At 37.8% G+C, this 23939-nt stretch overlaps 2 protein-coding genes across 2 annotated transcripts; both read right to left on the bottom strand.

Annotated features, from left to right (window-relative positions):
- Nucleotides 1-17386: 17386 nt before the first annotated feature.
- Nucleotides 17387-17945, bottom strand: LOC121987320 (WAT1-related protein At2g40900-like). Its single transcript, XM_042541179.1, has 2 exons — nucleotides 17770-17945; nucleotides 17387-17683 (listed from the first exon to the last, which is right to left on the bottom strand). Exons 1-2 carry the CDS (start codon nucleotides 17916-17918, stop codon nucleotides 17524-17526), a joined length of 309 nt encoding a protein of 102 aa, XP_042397113.1. The 5' UTR covers nucleotides 17919-17945; the 3' UTR covers nucleotides 17387-17523.
- Nucleotides 17946-20626: 2681 nt separating this feature from the next.
- Nucleotides 20627-21246, bottom strand: LOC121987319 (ethylene-responsive transcription factor 3-like). Its single transcript, XM_042541178.1, has one exon. It carries the CDS (start codon nucleotides 21195-21197, stop codon nucleotides 20889-20891), a length of 309 nt encoding a protein of 102 aa, XP_042397112.1. The 5' UTR covers nucleotides 21198-21246; the 3' UTR covers nucleotides 20627-20888.
- Between the last annotated feature and the right edge of the window lie 2693 nt (nucleotides 21247-23939).

Raw genomic sequence — 23939 nt, 5'->3', positions numbered from 1 at the left:
TCAGGAAAGATTACCTGATGTCAGTCCGGTCCTCCAGACCCACTGGATGTACTGCCACCACCCCCTAGGACCTAGGGTTACCGCCCCCTAGGGTTTTTCTCCACCTAGGGTTGCCACACCCTAGGACCTAAGGTTAACCCCCCCTTAGGATTTTCCTCCACCTAGGGTTACCGCCCCCTATGACCTAAGGTTGATGCCCCTTAGTGTTTTCCTCCACCTAACCACCCCCTAGGAACTAGGGTTATCACCCCCGAGGGTTTTCACCTTGCCTAACCGCAGCTAGGACTTTTACCTAAGAACACTTAGGACTTTTCTACAATCTCCATCAAACATGTTAGATTACAAATAAGCTTAACTTTGACTCCTTTGCCATTATCAAAACTTGGGTTCGATCGTCGGATGCTTCCCACACCAACACTAATTTAGTAAACAACCTGGCAGATTGAATCTCAAGAAACTTGGAATCAACGCAGATTGGTCGACCGAATCTATGGATCAGTCGACTAAACATTAAATAGCATTAATGATGAAGAAGATTTGGATCACATTGAAGAAGGAAATTTGAGGGATCGATCAACTGAATAAGGTGATTAGTCAACTAAAGAATTAATGCTCTTAATTATGCAAAGATCGGATCTTGTCACCGAAAGAAAGCGTAGTATTCAATTGACCAATAAAGGGTTCAGTCGACCGAATAGATCAGTCAACTGAAGGATTTTTTAGTCGACCGATAAACACTTATAAAAGCAAGCCTCGAGCATCAATTCAAAGTAACCTTTTTGCATCCCACTATTCTACTACGTTGCTGCTCGTGCTACTTCTGAGCATCAACCCTTTTCTAGGGCTCTTCGACTGCCTTGAATCACTTAAGATTCTCCTTAAGTGATTACTATCTCTGCAACCTACTCAAAATGACTATATTATTGAACCTAAGCAATTACCCCAATCACATAAGAGGGGTGAAATCGATTAGTCTGATCGAGTCCGCTCCCTTTTGCTCAATTGCGAGAAAGGCCGTAAGCGATTAAGCTACCCTGCTTAATCTCTTACCACCCTTTCTATTTCCTTATAGAAAAGGCCTTAAGTGATCAAGATGATTGCTTAAGCCATCCTAAATCTCTTATCTTAAGCAATTTAGGTCGCTTCTATAATCATAATTTTGTGCATTAAGCGATTAAGCAAGAGCTTAATCACTTAAGCTCTGCCAAATCAATTATCCCAATCAATTTGGCAACCCTAGCTCCTAAACCCGAGTCCTAGGGTTTCCTGCCTAACATTCGGTCAAGTGTGACTTGTTGGGACTCCGTATTACATAGCATTCGATCACCCTTGATCTACTAGGACTTCTTCACCAAGTGTCCAGTCAATTTTTTGACCCACTTGGATTTTTCTCCTCGTGCTAAGTGTTCAGTCCTCCATGACCCACTTAGACTTTCAAATACTAGGTGTCCAGTTAACCTTTGACCCACTTGGATTTTTCAATGCCTGACTTTACTCACCAAGACTTTTCACCACCTAGCTTCACTCGCTAACATTTTTTCATTATCTGACTTCACTCTTCAGGACTTTTCAACACTTACCTTCACTCACTAGGATTTTCCACTGTTCGGTTTCACTCATCGAGACTTTCTAACTGCCTAGCTTCACTCACCAAGACTTCCTCACTGCTCAGCTTCACTCACCAGGACTTCTCACCATCTAGCTTCACTCACTAGGATTTTTCCACTACATGGCTTTACTCATCGGGACTTTCTAACTGTCTGACTTCACTCACCAGGACTTTCTATCTATCTGGCTTCACTCACCAAGACTTTCCTCAATACTCGGCTTTACTCACCAAAACTTTTCACACCAAGTGTCTGGTCAACATTGATCCATTTGGTGTTTCTTCTTTTGCTAACCATCCCATTAGTCTTACCCTTACATAACTTCTCGTTAGGACTTTTTTTGTCAAGTATTCGGTTGACCATGACCTACTTGACTACTGTCTCACTTCAAACTAGTCACCTTTAACTAGAGGAGACTTGCATCAATATTCTTCCTAATAGATAATTACATTTGCCATCTCCATATATTGTTAAACATCAAAACGCAAGCTTGAACTAAGTTGGTCAACTTTGACCCAAGGACAATTGTACCAACACAATCATCCTCATGTAAGATATGATAATTAAATAATAAGTGTTATCAGAGAAACAACCCTATTAGATTTTTTAAAAATTTTTAGAAATTTTTTAAAATTTAATTGGAGCTCGTATAACTGGTTTAAAGAGATGAATCAATTAGGCTTAGGAAAAACCTGTTTAGATATCCCAATTAAGTTGGGAGTTAATTAGACTATAAAATTTAACCTAAGTTTTATTTATCTCTTCCTCCTTCTTCAGCCAATGCACAACTCCTCTTTCCTGAGCCCGATCGCGCCACCCCCCTCCTTGCGCCGATCGCCATCAACACCGATCACCATCCGGCACCATTGCCACGTCGACCATCCATGAGCCACCGCTAGCTTCAACCTTCTTCCCTCTATTTTCCCCTCTTCCTTAAGTTTCCATCACCACCTCTAAGCATCGACCCGAGCCCCCTTTGTGTGAACCCTAGCATTGGATCCCCCTCGTCTTGGCTTCTCCCTAATCCGACGACCACCAATCCCGATATCACTGACACCGGTGATAACCCTACCACACTGACCTTTGCTGGAGCAGATCGTGGCCATGACAAGCACAATGAACACCATGATCAGCCACCATTGTCATTGTCGTCACGGATCTCCCCTTTATCGTTACCCTCTATGCAACCACCCGTTGGCTCCGAATCCTCCGACCAGTGAGTGTAGCCCCACTACCGGCCATTTCTCTCCCTGTGCGCAATCACCCTTCATTGGTGTTGAGCTAGCCAGCCGTCACCATTGTGCCCCTACTCCAACCATGAACTAGAGGTTGTGAATGCTCTAGTGGGTGTGATGTGTGTGTTATCTGTTAGGTGCTACTCGGAATTCCGTTATGTTTCCCCTGTACAAAAATTTGTACAAGTACAGAACTTTTCCTAGCAACCCATATGTTCTTCAAAAGTTAAACTTGGATTGCAAACAAAACTTAACATTATTAATCCAAGTTCAACTCATGTGTTCTTCAGAAGTTAAACCATATTACAGAAGTTGATTAAATATCTATTTCAAGGATTGGCTTCCAGGTCGTTGGCGAGGCATTCGACCTTCTTGGTTATGGGATCATCCACCACTTCCTAGACAAAGCCTTTCAAAGAAATTGAATATTTAAACTCCTTATAGTAACCCTAGGTTTAACTATAGAGAACTCAATTGAAGCACATAATTGATAGCCTCTTGCGTTGGTATTTCAGGATCCAGACAAAGAAAAACTAAACTAGTTTCGCTGCGGAATAACTTAACTAGTTATACCTTTCTTTGTATTTTAAAGATCTCTTGATCTTCTTCTGTATTTCTCTCCTTCTCTTGGATCTCGTGTGGGAGACGATCTACCAAGACAACACCACCTGAACCACTTCTATGCCTCCAAGACTTTCGGCCACCAAGGGATGCTAGAATAGGGAGCCTCCTTCTCTTCATCTTCTTCTCCAAGAAACCGACCACAAGGAGGTGAAGCCTTGATGTGCCGTCGGCCTTAAGGGAAGAAAGCAAAGAGAGAAGAGGAGAAAGGGGGCCGGCCACCAAGGAAAATAGAAGAGGGAACTTTAGGTTGTGTTACACCATAAAGCACCATCTACCTCTCTTTTATAATCCTTGGTGAATGCTAAAAAGAAAAGTTTAAAATATAATTAAAACTTCCTTTTAACTCCAATCATGGTCAGCCATAGCTTGGGAAACAAAAAAGGAAAAATATTAAAATTAAAATCACTCTTTTTAAATCCCTTTGTGGATATCTATAAAAGGAAAGATTTTAAAATTAAAATTTTTCTTTTAAATCCCTTTGTGGATGGCTATAAAATGAAAGTTTTAAAATTAAAATCTCTCTTTTAAATAATTGTAGATGACTACAAAAAAGGAAAGATTTTAAAATTAAAATATCTCTTTTCAATCCCTTTGTGGATGGCTATAAAAGGAAAATTTTAAAAATTAAAATCTCTCTTTTAAATCTTTTATGGGATAGCTATAAAAGGAATGTTTTTTCCAATTAAAATCTCTCTTTTAAATCCCTTGGAGGATGGCTATAAAAGGAAAGATTTTAAAAAATTAAAACTCCCTTTTTTTAATTCCTTGTGATCGGCCCCTTGCTTGGCCACCAAGCAAGGCTTTGTCGGCCACCTCTTGGGCTCCAAGTAAGGCTTGGCCAGCCCTTGCTTGGCCACCAAGCAAGGATGTGGCCGACCCATTACTTGGGTAAGAAGTGGACTCGGTTGGATACGAGGCTTTATACATAGAAGCTACAACAGAGACCGAGAGGAGGAATTGGTTTCAGCCTCCTGATGAGCTTGAGCTTCTTGTGTTCGACCCGAACACTCAATTCAAGTTCATCAATAATAACTCATGCCACTAAAGAGTTATTATTGAACTATCGCACCAATCCCATATTACATTATGGGCTCCTTCTTATCATGAGTGTGTTAATCTCCTTGTGTTTAAGATATCGAATGTCCATTAATTAAATGAGTTACTGACGACTCACTTAATTAATATCTAGCTCCAAGAGTAGTACCACTCAACTTCATTGTCATGTCGGACTAAGTCCACCTGTAGGGTTTACATGACAATCCTTATGAGCTCCTCATGGGGACATCATCAACCTAGATAACTAGGACACAGTTTTCTTCTATAATCAGCAACACACCATATAAATAATATTATTTCCCAACTTATCGAGCCTATTGATTTAACAAATAAATCTCACCATTTGATAAATTAAATAAATAAATATTAAGTATATGTGCTTGTTATTATATTGGGATTAAGAGTACGTAAATCCATAATAACAGAGGTTCTATTCTTTTATACAGTCAGTATAAAAGGAACAACCTCAAATGGTCCTGCTCATTACATACATAGTGTACTAGTGTAATTTTATAGTCAAGATAAACTATTAGCAAATTACACTACAACCATTCCAATGGTTTGTCTCAATCCATCTTGGTTGTGAGCTTCTATTTATAATTTATAAGGAACTGATAACATGATCTTCTGTGTGACACCACACACCATGTTATCTACAATATAAATTAAATGGACAACTCATTTAACTAAATGCAAACATTTGACCAATGTGATTCCCATTTCAAAATAAATGTTTATACAAAAAGCTAGGCTTGTATCCACCTCTTGCCTGGATAGTCATAGGTCCTTGAGATTGAGCATCATATCATAGGCAGTGGGTATGGCCTGATGTTGATGTTGCAGCACATTTGACATATAAGTCAAAATGTAACACCGCGCCATCTCATCTGCCTTGACTCATTTCCTATGTCTCTCTATCTCCTCTTCACTAGAATCCTTATCAGGCACGCTAGGACAAACATCAAGAAGTACGAACTTGTATCCCTCAGCAGTTAAGGCAATGTCCAAGTTTCATTTCCAATCAATGTAATTAGGACCAGTAAGTTTGCTTTCTTTCAATATCACAGTAAGAGTATTGAAAGCCATTTAAAATCCTAAGAATCACAAAGTATTTGGTCAAAACTTTAGAATTTAAAATAATATTAATTCCTCAAACAATATCATTTAAATTCACCAATACCTCAAAACACCGTGAATTTTGTATGTCATAATAGTGTGGACGTATACAAATTCAAACATTTGTAAGAGGGGGTTTATCCATTAATTTTATTATCTTGTCAACCTAACTTTATGACAAATAAAATTAATAGTTGGTTTTTCTTCGGTCATACAAATAATAGCAGTGACTCCGATGGGGAGGATACTATTAAATGCACCTAAGTGTATACCATTACTTGATACTTAGTCCATTAAATAGGATTGTGCCCCTTCAGATGGAGAAGATTACACATACCTAAATAAATTCCTATAATCATCCATAAAGGAAGTTTGATCTAGTGATCCACAAACTAACTCATCCAATGTAACGACCACCCTTTTTACTACTACTACTCTCTAAGGATGACCGTTACTTAACTACTAACTCTACTTAACCGGTATGATTAAAAATCACATGGAAACCCTACCGAAAAATTCTGGCAGAGTCTCCCCTGTACCGGTGACCATAATCATTAATACATGACATAATATACACAGCCACAAGCGGCTGGGACACATATCAATCAACCACGCAGTTAAATAAGTATCAAACACACAATTATCTACTTACTAAACTGAACTCATCCTACATGCAATCTAAACAGGATAAATCTCAAATGACATGAACTTAAAATACAACTCAAATGTTTACAATAACTAAAATGCGGAAACTAAAATTAAAACTTCTTTCCTAGTCCCAAGGCTTCCATAGTCCTGGCATCACACATCCATCCGCATCTCCTTGTCGCCTTCCTTTCTATATCTTTTCCTTTCCTGTATCTGCAGTAAGAGGAAGTGTAGTCTATAAGCAAAATTTGCTTAGTAAGCGCTATCTAACTCACAAAATCTCGATATGCATGTATATAAGTAAAAAACATGCTAAAACTGAATACTCAAAAGGAAATCTATTCATGCTCATCTACTAGTGAAAGAAACATACTGAAAGGCTAAACATGTAAAGTAAATCTATACAATCATGCTAGCATAAAGGACTAAACTTACTGAATTCTAAACACCTTCTGAATCTTATTTCATTTGTTCTAACTTAATCTTTAATACTTTATGTTTATGAAAAACTTGCTTTACTTGTTCAAAAACTTATACTTATAATACTTCAAAATAATAATCAACTTCTTCTTGGGCCCGGCTACTTTGTAACGACCCGACCCATTTGGCGGCCCATTTGGCGACCGTCGACCGTCGACCGTCGGCCGTGCCGTTACTACTAGGTTATCTAAACCTAGGGACGACTATGGAGCCCAGCCCAAGGACAGAGAGTCCAGTACAGTGCCACTGATAAAAGTAAAATACTTGTTATCTTTTAATACTTCTATATAATGCCTCGGCATTTTCTTAAGCACCTTGTGTGCCAAAATCCCTAAAGTCTTGACTTTGGGATCTACTTAAGGCCTTGGCCTTTTTCTTTCTTTTCTTTATCTTTCTTATACTTTTCTTATAAAAGAATGCTTCTTACAAAACTATAATGTTTAAACAAATTCTAATACCGAAATGCTTAAACAAAAATCTGCATACAAAGCTTTACATAAATCTGCATGCAAAGCTTAACAAAAATCTGCATATTAAGCTTATCTAAAATTTACATACTAAGCTTAACAAAATCTGCATACTAATACTTTATAAAATTTACATTGATCAACATATAAATCTCTTTTCTCGTTTTCTAAACTAAGCTTCTATTATGAACTTATTACTTGCATATCTAAACCTCTAGCTCAGATTTAACATAAGAAAATTATCTAAACCTCAAACTCAGATTTTACATAAGCAAATTCTGGAATTGCAACTACACTACTCAAACAATGGCTCAAACTACAATCCGAACACAAAGCAAGCTATAATCTGCTGGAATTTAAAAGAAAACCCATGTAAAACTTGTTCAACAATATGTCCTCAACCTGCACAAGTGATCATGATGAAATTCCAGCATTACCTAAAGTTGTTCACAAAAATTCTAGCATACATAAATCTGAACACTAGATTTCAGCATTTACAAATCTGTCACTAGATTCCAACGAGCATAAACATGTTCCTAAAGAAAATTCTAGTAATACTAAGTTGTGCTCATAACTCACATGTTTCGAAAACCAAATCTGCATTAATTCTACATCAGATAGGTAAGGAACCTAATATCAAATCTGCATCCATGTTAAACATAACAATCCCTAAACTAACTGATCATGCTGTTAAACCTTAAAGCTAAAGGAAATCACAATACTAGGCTTACAAGAGCTAACTATAGATTTAACAAGAGCTAACTGCAGATTTAACACAACCTTGAAGATAAATTATGGATCATACTGCTACATCTTACTGAGGAATCCAATTTCTGCATCAGAAACTAAACCAGCTACTACTTAATACCCTCAAAACCGAATCTGAACTACAATGGAAGCAAAGAAAACAAACCCTTTTCCCTTTTCTTTGAAGCACACGGCAACAAACATATCCAAAAACTGAAACGCAAGAAAATTCAAGCAAAGCTTCGGAAACCAGGAGAGGAATACAAAATATGCATCGGAGCTATCTTACTGCAGGTGAGTAGCGACTTACCTTGGGTTCCTTGGACTTACAACCGAGAAGGAGGCATCTAGGGCTTTCGGCGAGCTCGAAATCCCGACTCTTCTTCGTGCTCCCGACTCCTCCTCGTCGAGAAGAGCTTAAGGAGATGGAGGAACCCCTCGGAGAACCTTGGCCGGCCGCCGGAAAACAAAGCCTGGCTCGGCTGCAATTTCGCCCAAGCAGGAATCGCCCGCACAGCGCCGTCGCGAGAGGAGAAGGAGAGAAAGGTTTCGGTCACGGGATAATTAATCCCTAACTTATCCCTCTTTTATAACCTAAAGTTTATGGGTTAAGACTATTTCGCTCCTTATCTTTTCACTAAATACTCGCGGAAGAGTTGGTTGGCTACGGTTTTGACCAAGTCAAGGGTTGCGGTTTCGAATCCTCCGCTGCGCACTTTTTCTTCCTCTTTTATTTTAAATGTTCCTAACTATACCTTATATAAATTTGTTCTCATATCTAGATAACAAATCGAGCACAGCTCGGTTGGTCAGGCCGAGTTTTGCTTGGGCCGAGGAGCTCGGTTCGAAACCCAGCTTCTTCAATTTATTTTCCTTCTTATTATTCTCCATTACCATGTTCTACATCATATACACTTTATCTCATATATTATTAACAAAACGTTTCCAGACCAGTTGGTTGGCTAAGTCCGGATTCAGGTCCGGGGTCTTGGGTTCAAAACCCGGCTTCAACATTTTTTTGTCACAACTTCTTTCTTTTGGTAAAAATACCAAACGACCTCCAAAAATTTCATAAAAATACTCTAAAAATCTCTAGAATTTTTCTAAAATATTTCTAGATTTTAATAAGGTCTTTTAGGAGTCCAAATCATAAAATTTGGGGTGTTACAATCCTCCCTACCTTATAAAAAGTTCATCCTCGAACTTAGACTAATCCTGGATATTTCTATCTTATACTATCCTTTACTTAGTGGTACTTCTTTGTGTCTTAATCTCTTAACTTCACGATCCTCTATTATTCATCTCGCATCGTATCCATTAATGGTCTCTGGAAGACTTGATATCTTCCCTATCCTTTCTAAACATACTTATGTATATATAAACATAAGAGAAACAAAACTTCCATATTGTCTCTATTCTTTCTAAGCTTATGTATCAAAACATAGAAAATTAAAACATGAATTTTCTTCTTTCCTAAGCACATATAAGCAGATACTATATACTGCAAATAATAAAGAAAGCATAAAAGAAAATTAAATACTTTCTTACTTGAAGACGGCAAGGATGGTGCTGATGTGTGATGCTGGAGAATGGGAACTGCTCTGATACCAACTGTAACGACCACCCTTTTTACTACTACTACTCTCTAAGGATGACCGTTACTTAACTACTAACTCTACTTAACCGGTATGATTAAAAATCACATGGAAACCCTACCGAAAAATTCTGGCAGAGTCTCCCCTGTACCGGTGACCATAATCATTAATACATGACATAATATACACAGCCACAAGCGGCTGGGACACATATCAATCAACCACGCAGTTAAATAAGTATCAAACACACAATTATCTACTTACTAAACTGAACTCATCCTACATGCAATCTAAACAGGATAAATCTCAAATGACATGAACTTAAAATACAACTCAAATGTTTACAATAACTAAAATGCGGAAACTAAAATTAAAACTTCTTTCCTAGTCCCAAGGCTTCCATAGTCCTGGCATCACACATCCATCCGCATCTCCTTGTCGCCTTCCTTTCTATATCTTTTCCTTTCCTGTATCTGCAGTAAGAGGAAGTGTAGTCTATAAGCAAAATTTGCTTAGTAAGCGCTATCTAACTCACAAAATCTCGATATGCATGTATATAAGTAAAAAACATGCTAAAACTGAATACTCAAAAGGAAATCTATTCATGCTCATCTACTAGTGAAAGAAACATACTGAAAGGCTAAACATGTAAAGTAAATCTATACAATCATGCTAGCATAAAGGACTAAACTTACTGAATTCTAAACACCTTCTGAATCTTATTTCATTTGTTCTAACTTAATCTTTAATACTTTATGTTTATGAAAAACTTGCTTTACTTGTTCAAAAACTTATACTTATAATACTTCAAAATAATAATCAACTTCTTCTTGGGCCCGGCAACTGTGCTTTTACTTTTGTAACGACTCGACCCATTCGGCGGCCCATTTGGCGGCCCATTTGGCGACCCTATGGTCGTCGACCGTCGACCGTCGGCCGAGCCGTTATCTAAACCTAGGGACGACTATGGGAGCCCAGCCCAAGGACAGAGAGTCCAGTACAGTGCCACTGATAAAAGTAAAATACTTGTTATCTTTTAATACTTCTATATAATGCCTCGGCATTTTCTTAAGCACCTTGTGTGCCAAAATCCCTAAAGTCTTGACTTTGGGATCTACTTAAGGCCTTGGCCTTTTTCTTTCTTTTCTTTATCTTTCTTATACTTTTCTTATAAAAGAATGCTTCTTACAAAACTATAATGTTTAAACAAATTCTAATACCGAAATGCTTAAACAAAAATCTGCATACAAAGCTTTACATAAATCTGCATGCAAAGCTTAACAAAAATCTGCATATTAAGCTTATCTAAAATTTGCATACTAAGCTTAACAAAATCTGCATACTAATACTTTATAAAATTTACATTGATCAACATATAAATCTCTTTTCTCGTTTTCTAAACTAAGCTTCTATTATGAACTTATTACTTGCATATCTAAACCTCTAGCTCAGATTTAACATAAGAAAATTATCTAAACCTCAAACTCAGATTTTACATAAGCAAATTCTGGAATTGCAACTACACTACTCAAACAATGGCTCAAACTACAATCCGAACACAAAGCAAGCTATAATCTGCTGGAATTTAAAAGAAAACCCATGTAAAACTTGTTCAACAATATGTCCTCAACCTGCACAAGTGATCATGATGAAATTCCAGCATTACCTAAAGTTGTTCACAAAAATTCTAGCATACATAAATCTGAACACTAGATTTCAGCATTTACAAATCTGTCACTAGATTCCAACGAGCATAAACATGTTCCTAAAGAAAATTCTAGTAATACTAAGTTGTGCTCATAACTCACATGTTTCGAAAACCAAATCTGCATTAATTCTACATCAGATAGGTAAGGAACCTAATATCAAATCTGCATCCATGTTAAACATAACAATCCCTAAACTAACTGATCATGCTGTTAAACCTTAAAGCTAAAGGAAATCACAATACTAGGCTTACAAGAGCTAACTATAGATTTAACAAGAGCTAACTGCAGATTTAACACAACCTTGAAGATAAATTATGGATCATACTGCTACATCTTACTGAGGAATCCAATTTCTGCATCAGAAACTAAACCAGCTACTACTTAATACCCTCAAAACCGAATCTGAACTACAATGGAAGCAAAGAAAACAAACCCTTTTCCCTTTTCTTTGAAGCACACGGCAACAAACATATCCAAAAACTGAAACGCAAGAAAATTCAAGCAAAGCTTCGGAAACCAGGAGAGGAATACAAAATATGCATCGGAGCTATCTTACTGCAGGTGAGTAGCGACTTACCTTGGGTTCCTTGGACTTACAACCGAGAAGGAGGCATCTAGGGCTTTCGGCGAGCTCGAAATCCCGACTCTTCTTCGTGCTCCCGACTCCTCCTCGTCGAGAAGAGCTTAAGGAGATGGAGGAACCCCTCGGAGAACCTTGGCCGGCCGCCGGAAAACAAAGCCTGGCTCGGCTGCAATTTCGCCCAAGCAGGAATCGCCCGCACAGCGCCGTCGCGAGAGGAGAAGGAGAGAAAGGTTTCGGTCACGGGATAATTAATCCCTAACTTATCCCTCTTTTATAACCTAAAGTTTATGGGTTAAGACTATTTCGCTCCTTATCTTTTCACTAAATACTCGCGGAAGAGTTGGTTGGCTACGGTTTTGACCAAGTCAAGGGTTGCGGTTTCGAATCCTCCGCTGCGCACTTTTTCTTCCTCTTTTATTTTAAATGTTCCTAACTATACCTTATATAAATTTGTTCTCATATCTAGATAACAAATCGAGCACAGCTCGGTTGGTCAGGCCGAGTTTTGCTTGGGCCGAGGAGCTCGGTTCGAAACCCAGCTTCTTCAATTTATTTTCCTTCTTATTATTCTCCATTACCATGTTCTACATCATATACACTTTATCTCATATATTATTAACAAAACGTTTCCAGACCAGTTGGTTGGCTAAGTCCGGATTCAGGTCCGGGGTCTTGGGTTCAAAACCCGGCTTCAACATTTTTTTGTCACAACTTCTTTCTTTTGGTAAAAATACCAAACGACCTCCAAAAATTTCATAAAAATACTCTAAAAATCTCTAGAATTTTTCTAAAATATTTCTAGATTTTAATAAGGTCTTTTAGGAGTCCAAATCATAAAATTTGGGGTGTTACATCCAATATGGAGGAAGGTACTCAAAGCCATCGCGCAAGTTTGAATGCATCACTTACAAACCAGTAATGGAGACCGTGGAATTTAAATAATTCCTCTCCCACTTAGTTATTTAAAACGAGGAATTTTAGCATGCACGCACGCACAACACATATAAACAGCATAAAAGGCAATAAATATGAAAAATAATTTTCCAACTATTATGACCTCATCCTTAGTTATCCTCCATGTGCCACCAACCCTAGCCGCCGCCAACGGGTCATTTCGTCGCATCTATCTTTCTTCCTTTTTCACTGTGCCTCTTGTCCTCAAATAGCACCATGCCTCGCAAGGATACGATATGCGACAAAAATAAAATTTTACATTTATCGATCCTATATTCCATAAGGGAATGTACATGTAATCTAGATCAAATAGAATGTAAAATCTTAAAACTAATACAGCTCCTGCTGTATTTAATAATTACAATCATGCACACACATAAAATGCCTTCGACATGCTCGAGGGTCCAAATCACACACAAACATAATAGGGTCATAATAGTTGGAATTAGGATGCCAGCAACCACAGAGCTAATCTATTTACACATCCTACTATTATCCCGCCTAAATTTATGTATGAAAAGTGCATAATTTAACTGAAAACCAAACACACAGAGGCAGAAAACTAGCTCTGATACCAATTGTTGGGTGTTACTCGAAATTCCGTTCTGTTTCCCCTGTACAAAAATTTATACAAGTACAAAACTTTTCCTAGCAACTCATGTGTTCTTCAAAAGTTAAACTTGGATTGCAAATGAAACTTAACATTATTAATCCAAGTTCAACTCATGTGTTCTTCATAAGTTAAACCATATTACAGAAGTTGATTAAATATCTATTTCAAGGATTGGCTTCCAGGTCGTTAGAGAGGCACTCGGCCTTCTTGGTTATGGGATCATCCACCACTTCCTAGACAAAGCCTTTCAAAGAAATTGAATATTTAAATTCCTTACAGTAAACCCTAGGTTTAACTAAAGAGAACTCAATTGAAGCACAAAATCGATAGCGTCTTGTGTTGGTATTTCAGGATCCATACAAAGAAAAACTAAACTAGTTTCGCTGTTGAATAAATTAACTAGTTATACCTTTCTTTGTATCTTAAAGACCTCTTGATCTTCTACTATATTCCTCTCCCCCTCTTGGATGTCGTGTGGGAGACGATCTATCAAGACAACACCACCCGAACCACTTCTATGCCTCCAAGACTTTCGACCACCAAGGCATGCTAGAATAGGGAGCCTCCTTCTCTTCTTCTTCTTCTCCAAGAAACCGGCCACAAGGAGGTGAAGCCTTGATGTGCCGCTAGCCTTAAGGGAAGAAAGCAAAGGGAGAAGAGGAGAAAGGGGGCCGACAACCAAGGAAAATAGAAGAGGGAACTTTAGGTTGTGTTACACCATAAGACACCATCTACCTCTCTTTTATAATCCTTGGTGAATGCTAAAAAGGAAAGTTTTAAATATAATTAAAACTTCCTTTTAATTCCAATCATGGTCGGCCATAGCTTGGGAAACAAAAAAGGAAAAACATTAAAATTAAAATCTCTCTTTTTAAATCCCTTTGTGGATAGCTATAAAATGAAAGATTTTAAAATTAAAATTTCTCTTTTAAATCCCTTTGTGGATGGCTATAAAAGGAAAGTTTTAAAATTAAAATTTCTCTTTTAAATAATTGTAGATGACTACAAAAAAGGAAAGATTTTAAAATTAAAATATCTCTTTTCAATCCCTTTGTGGATGGCTATAAAAGGAAAGTTTTAAAAAATAAAATCTCTCTTTTAAATCCTTTGTGGGATAGCAATAAAAGGAAAGATTTTTACAATTAAAATCTCTCTTTTAAATCCCTTGGAGGATGGCTATAAAAGGAAAGAATTTAAAAAATTAAAAATCTCTTTTTTTAATTCCTTGTGGACGGCCCCTTGCTTGGGCACCAAGCAAGGCTTAGCCGGCCACCTCTTGGGCTCCAAGCAAGGCTTGGCCGGCCCTTGCTTGGGCACCAAGCAAGGATGTGGCCGGCCCATTACTTGGGTAAGAAGTGGACTCGGTTGGATACGAGGCTTTATACATAAAGGCTACAACAGGGACCGAGAGGTGGAATTGGTTTTGGCCTCCTGATGAGCTTGAGCTTCCTGTGTTCGACCCGAACAATCAACTCATGTTCATCAATAATAACTCATACTACTAAAGAGTTATTATTGAACTACCGCACCAATCCCATATTATATTATGGGCTCCTTCTTATCATGAGTGTGTTAATCTCCCTGTGTTTAAGATATCGAATGTCCATTAATTAAATGAGTTACTGACAACTCACTTAATTAATATCTAGCTCCAAGAGTAGTACCACTCAACTTCATTGTTATGTCGGACTAAGTCCACCTGCAGGGTTTACATGACAATCCTTATAAGCTCCTCATGGGGACATCATCAACCTAGATAATTAGGATACAGTTTTCTTCTATAATCAACAACACACCAAATAACATTATTTTTCAACTTATAGGGCCTATTAATTTAACGAATAAATCTCACCCTTTGATAAATTAAAGAAATAAATACTAAGTATATGTGTTTGTTATTATATCGGGATTAAGAGTACACACATCCATAATAATAGAGGTTCTGTTCTTTTATGTAGTCAGTATAAAAGAAACAACCTCAAATGATCCTTCTCAATACACACAGTGTACTAGTGTAATTTTATAGTCAAGATAAACTAATACCAAATTACACTACAACCATTCCAATGGTTTGTCCCAATCCATCTTGGTTGTGAGCTTCTATTTATAATTTATAAGGAACTGATAACATGATCTTCTGTGTGACACCACACAACATGTTATCTACAATATAATTAAATGGACAACTGCATTTAACTAAATGCAAACATTTGACCAATGTGATTCTCATTTCAAAATAAATATTTATACAAAAAGTTAGGCTTTTAGTATACAAAAAGCTAGGCTTTTAAAATGCTTTTAATTAAATGGATCCCCCTCGTCTTGGCTTCTCCCTAATCCGACGACCACCAATCCTGACATCACTGACACCGGTGATGACCCTACCACACTGACCTTTACTAGAGCAGGTTGTGACCATGACAAGCACAACGAAGACCATGATCAACCACCATTGTCACTGCCGTCACGGATCTCCCCTTCATCGTCACCCTCTATGCAACCACCCATTGGCTCCGAATCCTCCGACCAGTGAGTGTAGCCCCACTGCCAGCCATTTCTCTCCTTGTGCGCAATCACCCTTCGTTGGTGTTGAGCTAGCCAGCCGTCACCATTGTGCCCCTGCTCCAACCATGAACCAGAGGTTGTGAATGCTCCAGTGGGTGTGTTGTGTGTGTTATCTTGGTTTCAGCCAACACAACTCTGACCATCACAGTTCACAGGAGATCCACAACTCCGACCATCCTATTCAGGTGGTGAACCCCTCCAACCATGATCCATCAATGACCACCTTGGATTTGGGTGTGTTTGGGTGATGAACTTGATGTAAACCCTAATGTAATAGTGTATGGAAAAGATTAGGATTAGCTAGTGGGTTTATGTATAACTTAGTTATAATATGTATCATGTGGTGCAGGGCACTGATACGAGACGAGCATTCTTATGTGAGGATATTTTCAACGCGATCTAGATGTTAAAGGTGGGTATTTCTTTCTTGGCCTCTATAGTTCATTGAACTTAGTGCATGGATTATCTGATAGATTTGGTTGCTTTATCTTGACTCCACTCATATTTTATCTGTGTTTGATACTTATATGCTTAATTTTTGAGATGTGCTTATTATCTATATAGTCTCATTGTTTAATATTCCTATTCTATAGGGTACACATGTGTATGATATGTACGATAGGAATTTGGATTAAGATTGTTTATATGCAGTAGAATACACACGTGTATGGTTTGTACTATAGGAATTATCATGTTGATTATGCATATATTAGTGTGCACGCATGTATAGATTTGTATAGGTGATACTATGTATTATATATAGTTGTTGGTAGACACATGTTGGGTCTTTTCATGCATATAGGTATATGTAATTGATGGATCATATTTCTGGATATATGTGTGTTGTGTGTGCATACATGTCGAGTGAATTCTATTGGAAGTATCTTGTCGATTATATCTATTTTGTGTGTGCACACATGTGTAGTATATTTTATTGGAAGTATTCACTACAACAAAATCGCTCATAGACATCGGTTTTCCACCGTTGTCTATTTGATTTTTGACCGATGTCTATGAAGCCGATGTTAAAAGTCTGCCATTTTAGACATCGGGTTAAAACCGGTGTAGTATCACTTAACGACACCGGTCTTCGAATCGGTTATTAACCGGTGTAGTATCACTTAACGACACCGTTTCATCAACGGTGTAAAACCGATGTAATATTACTTTATAATACCGGTTTTACATCGGTGGAAAACCGATGTAATATGTATATATTTTAACAGCACAGATTTGATTTTAAAACCGACAATAACAAAAAAAAAATACACAAATATTCACAAATTGTACAAATATTCTTCATTCAATAATATCCATAAAATACACAAATATTCACAAATTATATAAATAATCTTCTTACAACAATATCCATAAAATATCCAAACATTCTTTTTACATCAAAAGCGATACATGTGACAACACAAGGGACACCATTGACGCAATACCTGAAGAACAAGTGATACACTGCATGCAAAATAGCCGAATAGCATAAGAGCAGAGCCTTTAAGCCAGGCATCGCCTTTCTCAGGACTTTCGAAATGAAGTTGGATCATAGGTGAAGTAACAAAGGCCCCCAACAAAATGACCTTTCCAAAATGTGAAGATCAGGGAACCAGTGATGCAGAAGATGGCCCCTGCAAGCTTGGCCCTCCCTCTTACAGTCTTCAAGTTGAGCTTTTCCATCCTGAGCAAAAAAAGACCAAATATAGAATGATATTTGAATGAACTAAATTCACTGTAAAATTACTTGGAATTAATATCTGAATCAACCTCAGTACAATTGCCAATAAGAAAGTAAAAGCAGGAATGACATTGCCCAAGGCACTGGCAACAGTTGGAGAAATGAGATGGAGTCTAACGTAGTATACATTTTGCTGAATTGTTATACCCAACATAGCAAGAATGAATATTTTTAGCATGACACCAAATGAGAAGCTGGGTCTTCGATTCCTATAACCATGAGATGAGTTTAAAAACATTCAATTTGTAGTCATATATCTTATTCTCAACAATTCTAATGAGACATGCTCCTTGAACCTTTCGAGCACATAAGCAAGAGGAGCCAAGATGAGCATGGCAATAAGGTGCCTGTACACTACGAAGACAAGTGCACTTAGTCCTTGTCCTAATGCAAGCTTGCCGAGGATGCTGGATCCAACATACGCGAACTGGGACATCATATGCTATATTTATCAACAGCTCAAAGAACAGATGTAAAGATAAAATTGACCTGTTTGATGCAATATGTGACGGCAAGAACAGCCCAGGACATCATACCAAATCGGCAGTTTGTAAAAACCTTGATGTCAAAGTTTTTGCCGATACGAGGATACAGTTCCATGCCCTGAACAAGAAAAAAAAATTGTCCACAAACTGTATAAATTGCAGCTACATTGATAGGAAAAATTAGGCTGAAAAGCATTGCCAAGTAATTCATTTGTTCATTATAGAAGGATATTAATACATGAGATACAACTTGCATAATAACAACACATAGCTAGAAAAACTAGCATGAAGAAAGGCACAAACCAAATGGTTGAGCAAAAGGAAATCCAACAATATCAACAAGAGGTAAGATCCTCATGTGGTTTTAATGGCAATTATTTAAAAGCAAAGAATAACCTATTCCACCTAAGGTTTCCTCTGCCAGGACCTCATATTAGTGAATATACTTCTCCGTGCAAGAAAATTGAACAAGCAGTGTGAGGCAAGTGTTTATTGTATAGCTAGAAATCAAACTTTACTGATAAAAAGAGGAGAATTTCAATTCTGTCACAAATAAGGTTATTCATTTGTATCAAACATAAATATTTAACTAATTTTTTTTAAGGAAATTACATTTTCCAATGCAATTTGATCTCATGGTACTCCTTTTACGACTAAAACCCTCAATACCAAAACATGTTATAGCACAATTCCCCATGGAAATATCTAGAGCATTAACTACTAGTCTTGGGTAGTTCTGCTCCCTGGTGTTGGCTAATGATTGAGACTTAACAAATCAGCAAAACAAATCACAGAGTGATTTTCCTGTTTAAGTCTGTGATCAAGAGCATATATTACTTTCTATACTAAAAAAGAAAATGAATGAGGCTACATTGAATTTATGACATTTGACTTTAGCAAATAGACGTGCCTTTTTAATGTTTGTTGAGGATAAACATGCACAGTTAAGAAGCAAAAGAGAATCAATTGGTTAAAGAGACAACCAGAAGAAAGTAAGACTGCTACATATTCTACAAAGTACACTTACATACACAAATATAGTTTAATCTATATGCAGATTGGAGAAATCTCATGTAACCATTAGTACAGAGAATGGAAATGCAAGAATAGAGTGCACCCATGCAAACATAATTGTAATATGTAAAAATAGTGATACATCTAGGAACAAGTAACAGATAAAATCCTTCACTATCAAATATAGCTAATAAAAGTTTAAGCATTGGCACATAACCTGCCATGATTAGGTAATAGTGATTAAAAGTAAGTGCAGGCCGTCTTTGTTTGACTGAAGCTGCATCATCCTAAAGATGATGATGCATGAGCAAATGAAGGTCTTACTGAATGGTTTCAACACTCATCTAATTATCAGAAGAATAAAGTTGACCATATTATCATGTACCTGCTGCAATGGTTTCTCTCCCTGGCCAACTTTAGCACCAGAGGAGTGCACGTCAGGAGCACTAGCTAAACCCAATCTCGACTTATGGAGTAGAACTCTATTTTTCAAATTGTGTATCTATTTATGACCATATCAAAATGAAATATTAATAATTATACTGTCCCAAGTAAAAAAAGGTTATTAGAAAAAATATGAGAGGACGACCAGGATCACCGAAATGCAAAATCATCACATCATATATATACCACTTTCTGTATATAGGGACACTTGAAGAAATACTAAAAGAGTAAGCCATGTCATATAGAAGAAAATCTTAAGGGGATAACAAACAAGAATTTTGTAAAGCAATTCTTCAGGTACAAGAGGTTGTCATCTAACAATTCACAGAGGGATCAATCCAAAATTGGAAGTCCTGCATAATCCGCAAAATACTACTGATTCAATCCAACTACTATTAATTTTGGATCACAGATTAACATACCAAGAGTTGTTTGACATATGTTTGGCAAGCATCTTTTAGGAAAATGAAATAGAAGGACCAGATCTTAAACATAGGACAGAAGCTTGAAGTAGATGGCAATATAGAATGTCAGAGACACCACAGCACACGTATGCTGCCAGAACAAGAATATGCCGAAGCTTCTTTCACACCATAATTCCTCAAGCTAGAAATGGCTCTCAACAATATAGCACTTGGTGCAGTATAGTGCAACAAAAGCACAAAGCGGTACATCTGGTCTCCTTCAATCAAAAGATGCACTTTAGCAGCTAAAGTCATTTCTTTATCAGTGATCGCTTTTCGATTTCATATGCTTGCTTTCCTATTTCATATCCCTTCTCCACACTACTCAAAACTGCCATCTCAAATCTTCGACCCAATAGTCAATAGATATGTTCCACGATTCCGTACCATCTAGGAGAGCCAATTAAGTAGAACTGCGTGCACGACCAGTTTACCTATTTCGGCCTCACATCATCAGCCATGAAACAAAGAAGCCCACTACAAGCAAGAAACAAGGATCACCGAAATGAAACCAAGATAAATATGAGAGGGAAGAGAGTTCGACCTGATTCAAGGATGGATCTGATATCATCGGCGGAGGGGTTGGGGTTGCCGCCGAGGACGACCAGGAGATAAGCCGCCACAATTTTCATCTTCGCTTCGAGATTTGCAGACGACGATGCCGCTGTTGCAAGGTCTCGGACCTCTCGGTGATGAGTGCGTAGAATGAGGTGGGTCGGCTTAATTCCAATTTGTATCTTATCAAAACCCTAGGGTTGGGTCAGCGGAGGGAGGGCAGCGGAATGCAGGAGTAGGGGTGGGAGACGCAGCGGCGGCGGCGGCTAGGGGAAAGTTGGTCTTGGCCTTGGAACCACGGAACGCGCGAGCGGCGGAGTCGTAGGCCAGAGCGGCAGCCTCGGCCGAGTCGAAGGTTCCGAGCCACACCCTGACCTTCTTCCAGGGGTCCCTGATCTCGGCCGCGAACCGCCCCCACGGCCGCTTCCGCACGTCGCGGAACCGCGTCTCCGCTACTGCCGCCGCCGGCTCCACCAGAACTCGGCCTTTCTTCATCTGGCCAACAGATCGACGGAATGAAAAGGAACAAAAGAAGGGGGAAGAGGGAGCGAGAAATGGGATCAAAGGAAGAGGAGAAACCCAAGGCGAGGAGATAAATTGGCTGGTTGCTTCATCCAAGGCGAGGAGAAACCCAAAAGAAAGGGCGCTAAGAAAGTCCGCCAGAATTTTGGTTCATAGACACCGGTTTTAAAAACCGCGGTTAAAATCGATGTCTATTAATGAAAAAAAGTCGCTCATAGACATCGGCTAAAAAAACCGATGTCTATTAGCGAAAATTTGCGCTCATAGACACCGGTTTTTGGAAAAACCGGTGTAAAATACTCAAAGATATCGGTTTTTGCTTAAAACTGTTGTTGTTCCACTGATGTCTATGAGCGATTTTGTTGTAGTGATTATATTGATTATATTCATGTTGTATGTACATACATGTTGGGTGAGTATTATTGGAGGTGTCATATTGAGTATACCTATGTGGTATGTGCACATGTGTCCAGTAAGTTTAATTGGAAGTATCTTGATGATTATACCTATGTTGTAAGTGCACGCATGTCTATCATATGTGCACGTGTGTCTGGTGTGTGCTATGGAGGTATCACATTGATTATATCTATGTTGCGTGTACATATATGTCGGATGTGTACTATTAGAGGTATCTTGTTGATTATACTTGTGTTGTGTGTGTACATGTGTCTGATATGTACTATTGGAAGATTATGTTGATTATACCCATGTTGTGTGTCCCCACATACCTGTTGAGCATCCATATGTGTTTGGTATGTATTATTGGAGGTGATGTCCGATTTTCATCAGATAACCTTACCCTCGAGGCGTGACACCTCGGGTCAAAGTTGACCATTTTGACTAAGATCGAGTAGATTCAAGTTTGATTTTTGATGTTTGGACAATATATGAGAAAGGTCAAGTAGATCAAGGAAGACCGCATATTGGTAAAGAAAAGTCCTAACTGCGATTAGGCAAAGGAAAATCCAAGTAAGTCAAGGAGGATCGAACATTGAAAAGTGGAAAGTCCAAGTGGATCAGGGACGACGACACGTTGGCAATTGGAAAGTCCTAACTGCAGTTAGCAAAAGGAAAGTCTAAGTGGGTTAAGGAGGATCGCACGTTGGCAAAGAAAGTCCAAGTGGGTTAGGGAGGACTACATGTTGCCAAGTGGAAAGACTTCACTGTGGTTAAGTAAAGGAAAGTCCTGTTGAAGTGTATACTAAAAGCCTAGCTTTTGTAAACATTTATTTTTGAAATAAAAGAATTACATTGGTCAATATCTGTATTTATTTGTTAAATGTTACTGTTCAATTAATTTATATAGTAGATAACATGGAGTGTGGTGTCACACTCATAAGATCATGTTGTCGGTTCTCTATAAATTATAAACAGTTGCTCACGACTAAGATGGAAAGGAACAAACCATCAGAATAGTCGTAGTGTAATTAAGTATTAGTTTATCTTGACTAATAAATTACACTGATACACTTTAAGTGTATTGAGTAGGATCATTTAGGTAAGTTTTTTTTGTACTGACTTAGTAAAAGAACTAGACCTTAGTGATTATGGAAGTGTGTGCTCTTAATCCTAATATAATAACAAGCACATATATTTAATATTTATTTCTTTAACTTATCAAAGGGTGAGATTTAGCTCGATAAATCAATATGCTCGATAAGTTGGGAAATGATATTACTTATAGTGTGTGTTGTTGATTATAGAAAAATCTGTGTCCTAGTTATCTAGGTTGAGAATGTCCCCAAGAGGAGCTTATAAGGATTTCCATGTTAAACCCTGCAGGTTGATTTAGTCTAACATGACAATGAAGTTGAGTGGTACTATTCTTGGAGCTAAATATTAATTAAGTGAGTTGTTAGTAACTTACTTAATTAGTGGACATTAGTAATCTTAAACACAGGGAGACTAACACACTCATGATAAGAAGGAGCTCATAATGTAATTTGGAATTGTTGCGGTAGTGCGGTAATAACTCTCTAGTGGAATGAGTTATTATCGATGAACTTGAGTTGTGTGTTCGGGGCGAACACGGGATACTCAAGCTCATCGGAAGGCCAAAACCAATTTCTCCTCTAGGTCCCTGTCGTAGCCTCATTTAAGCCTCAAGTCCATCCAAAGAAAGGCCCTTCTTGGTGTCCAAGAAGGGGGCCAGCCCATTGCTTGGTGATCAAGCAATGGCCGACCACATCTCCTCTTAATAGGGTCGGCCCTATTGCTAGGTGATCAAGCTTGTAGGGGCCGGCCACAATTATTTCAAATAGGAGGGGTGTTTTGAATTTTTAAAATCTTCTCTTTGTAGAAAACTATAAGTTTTAAAAGAGAGATTTTAATTTTTTAAAACTATCCTTATTTGAATTAGGCCACATGTTTTAATAGAGAGTTTTAAAAGTTTTAAAACTTTCCTTTTTTAACCATCCTCATGGTTTAAGAAAAAAAAAAGGGAGATAAGTTTTAAAATTAAAATTTTCTATCATCATGTTAAAAAAGGAAATTTTGTTAGAGAAGTTTTAAATTTTAAAACATGGTTTTAATTTTTAGAACTTTCCTTTTTTAACTCTAGGAAAGAGAGCATGTAAAATTTTATAAGGGTTTTTTTTTATTCTTGTAAAATTTTATAACAAAAATTATTTTTCTTTCCTAAATATGGTGGCCGGTCACCTTGCTTGGTGCCCAAGCAAGGGGCCGGCCAAAACACAATCCTAATCCTAATAGGAT

The sequence above is a fragment of the Zingiber officinale genome, chromosome 5B (genome assembly GCF_018446385.1).
Source record: "Zingiber officinale cultivar Zhangliang chromosome 5B, Zo_v1.1, whole genome shotgun sequence".
Lineage (NCBI taxonomy): Eukaryota > Viridiplantae > Streptophyta > Magnoliopsida > Zingiberales > Zingiberaceae > Zingiber > Zingiber officinale.
The sequence above is the reverse complement of the archived record's forward strand: the minus strand, read 5'-3'. Positions and strand labels throughout refer to the sequence as shown.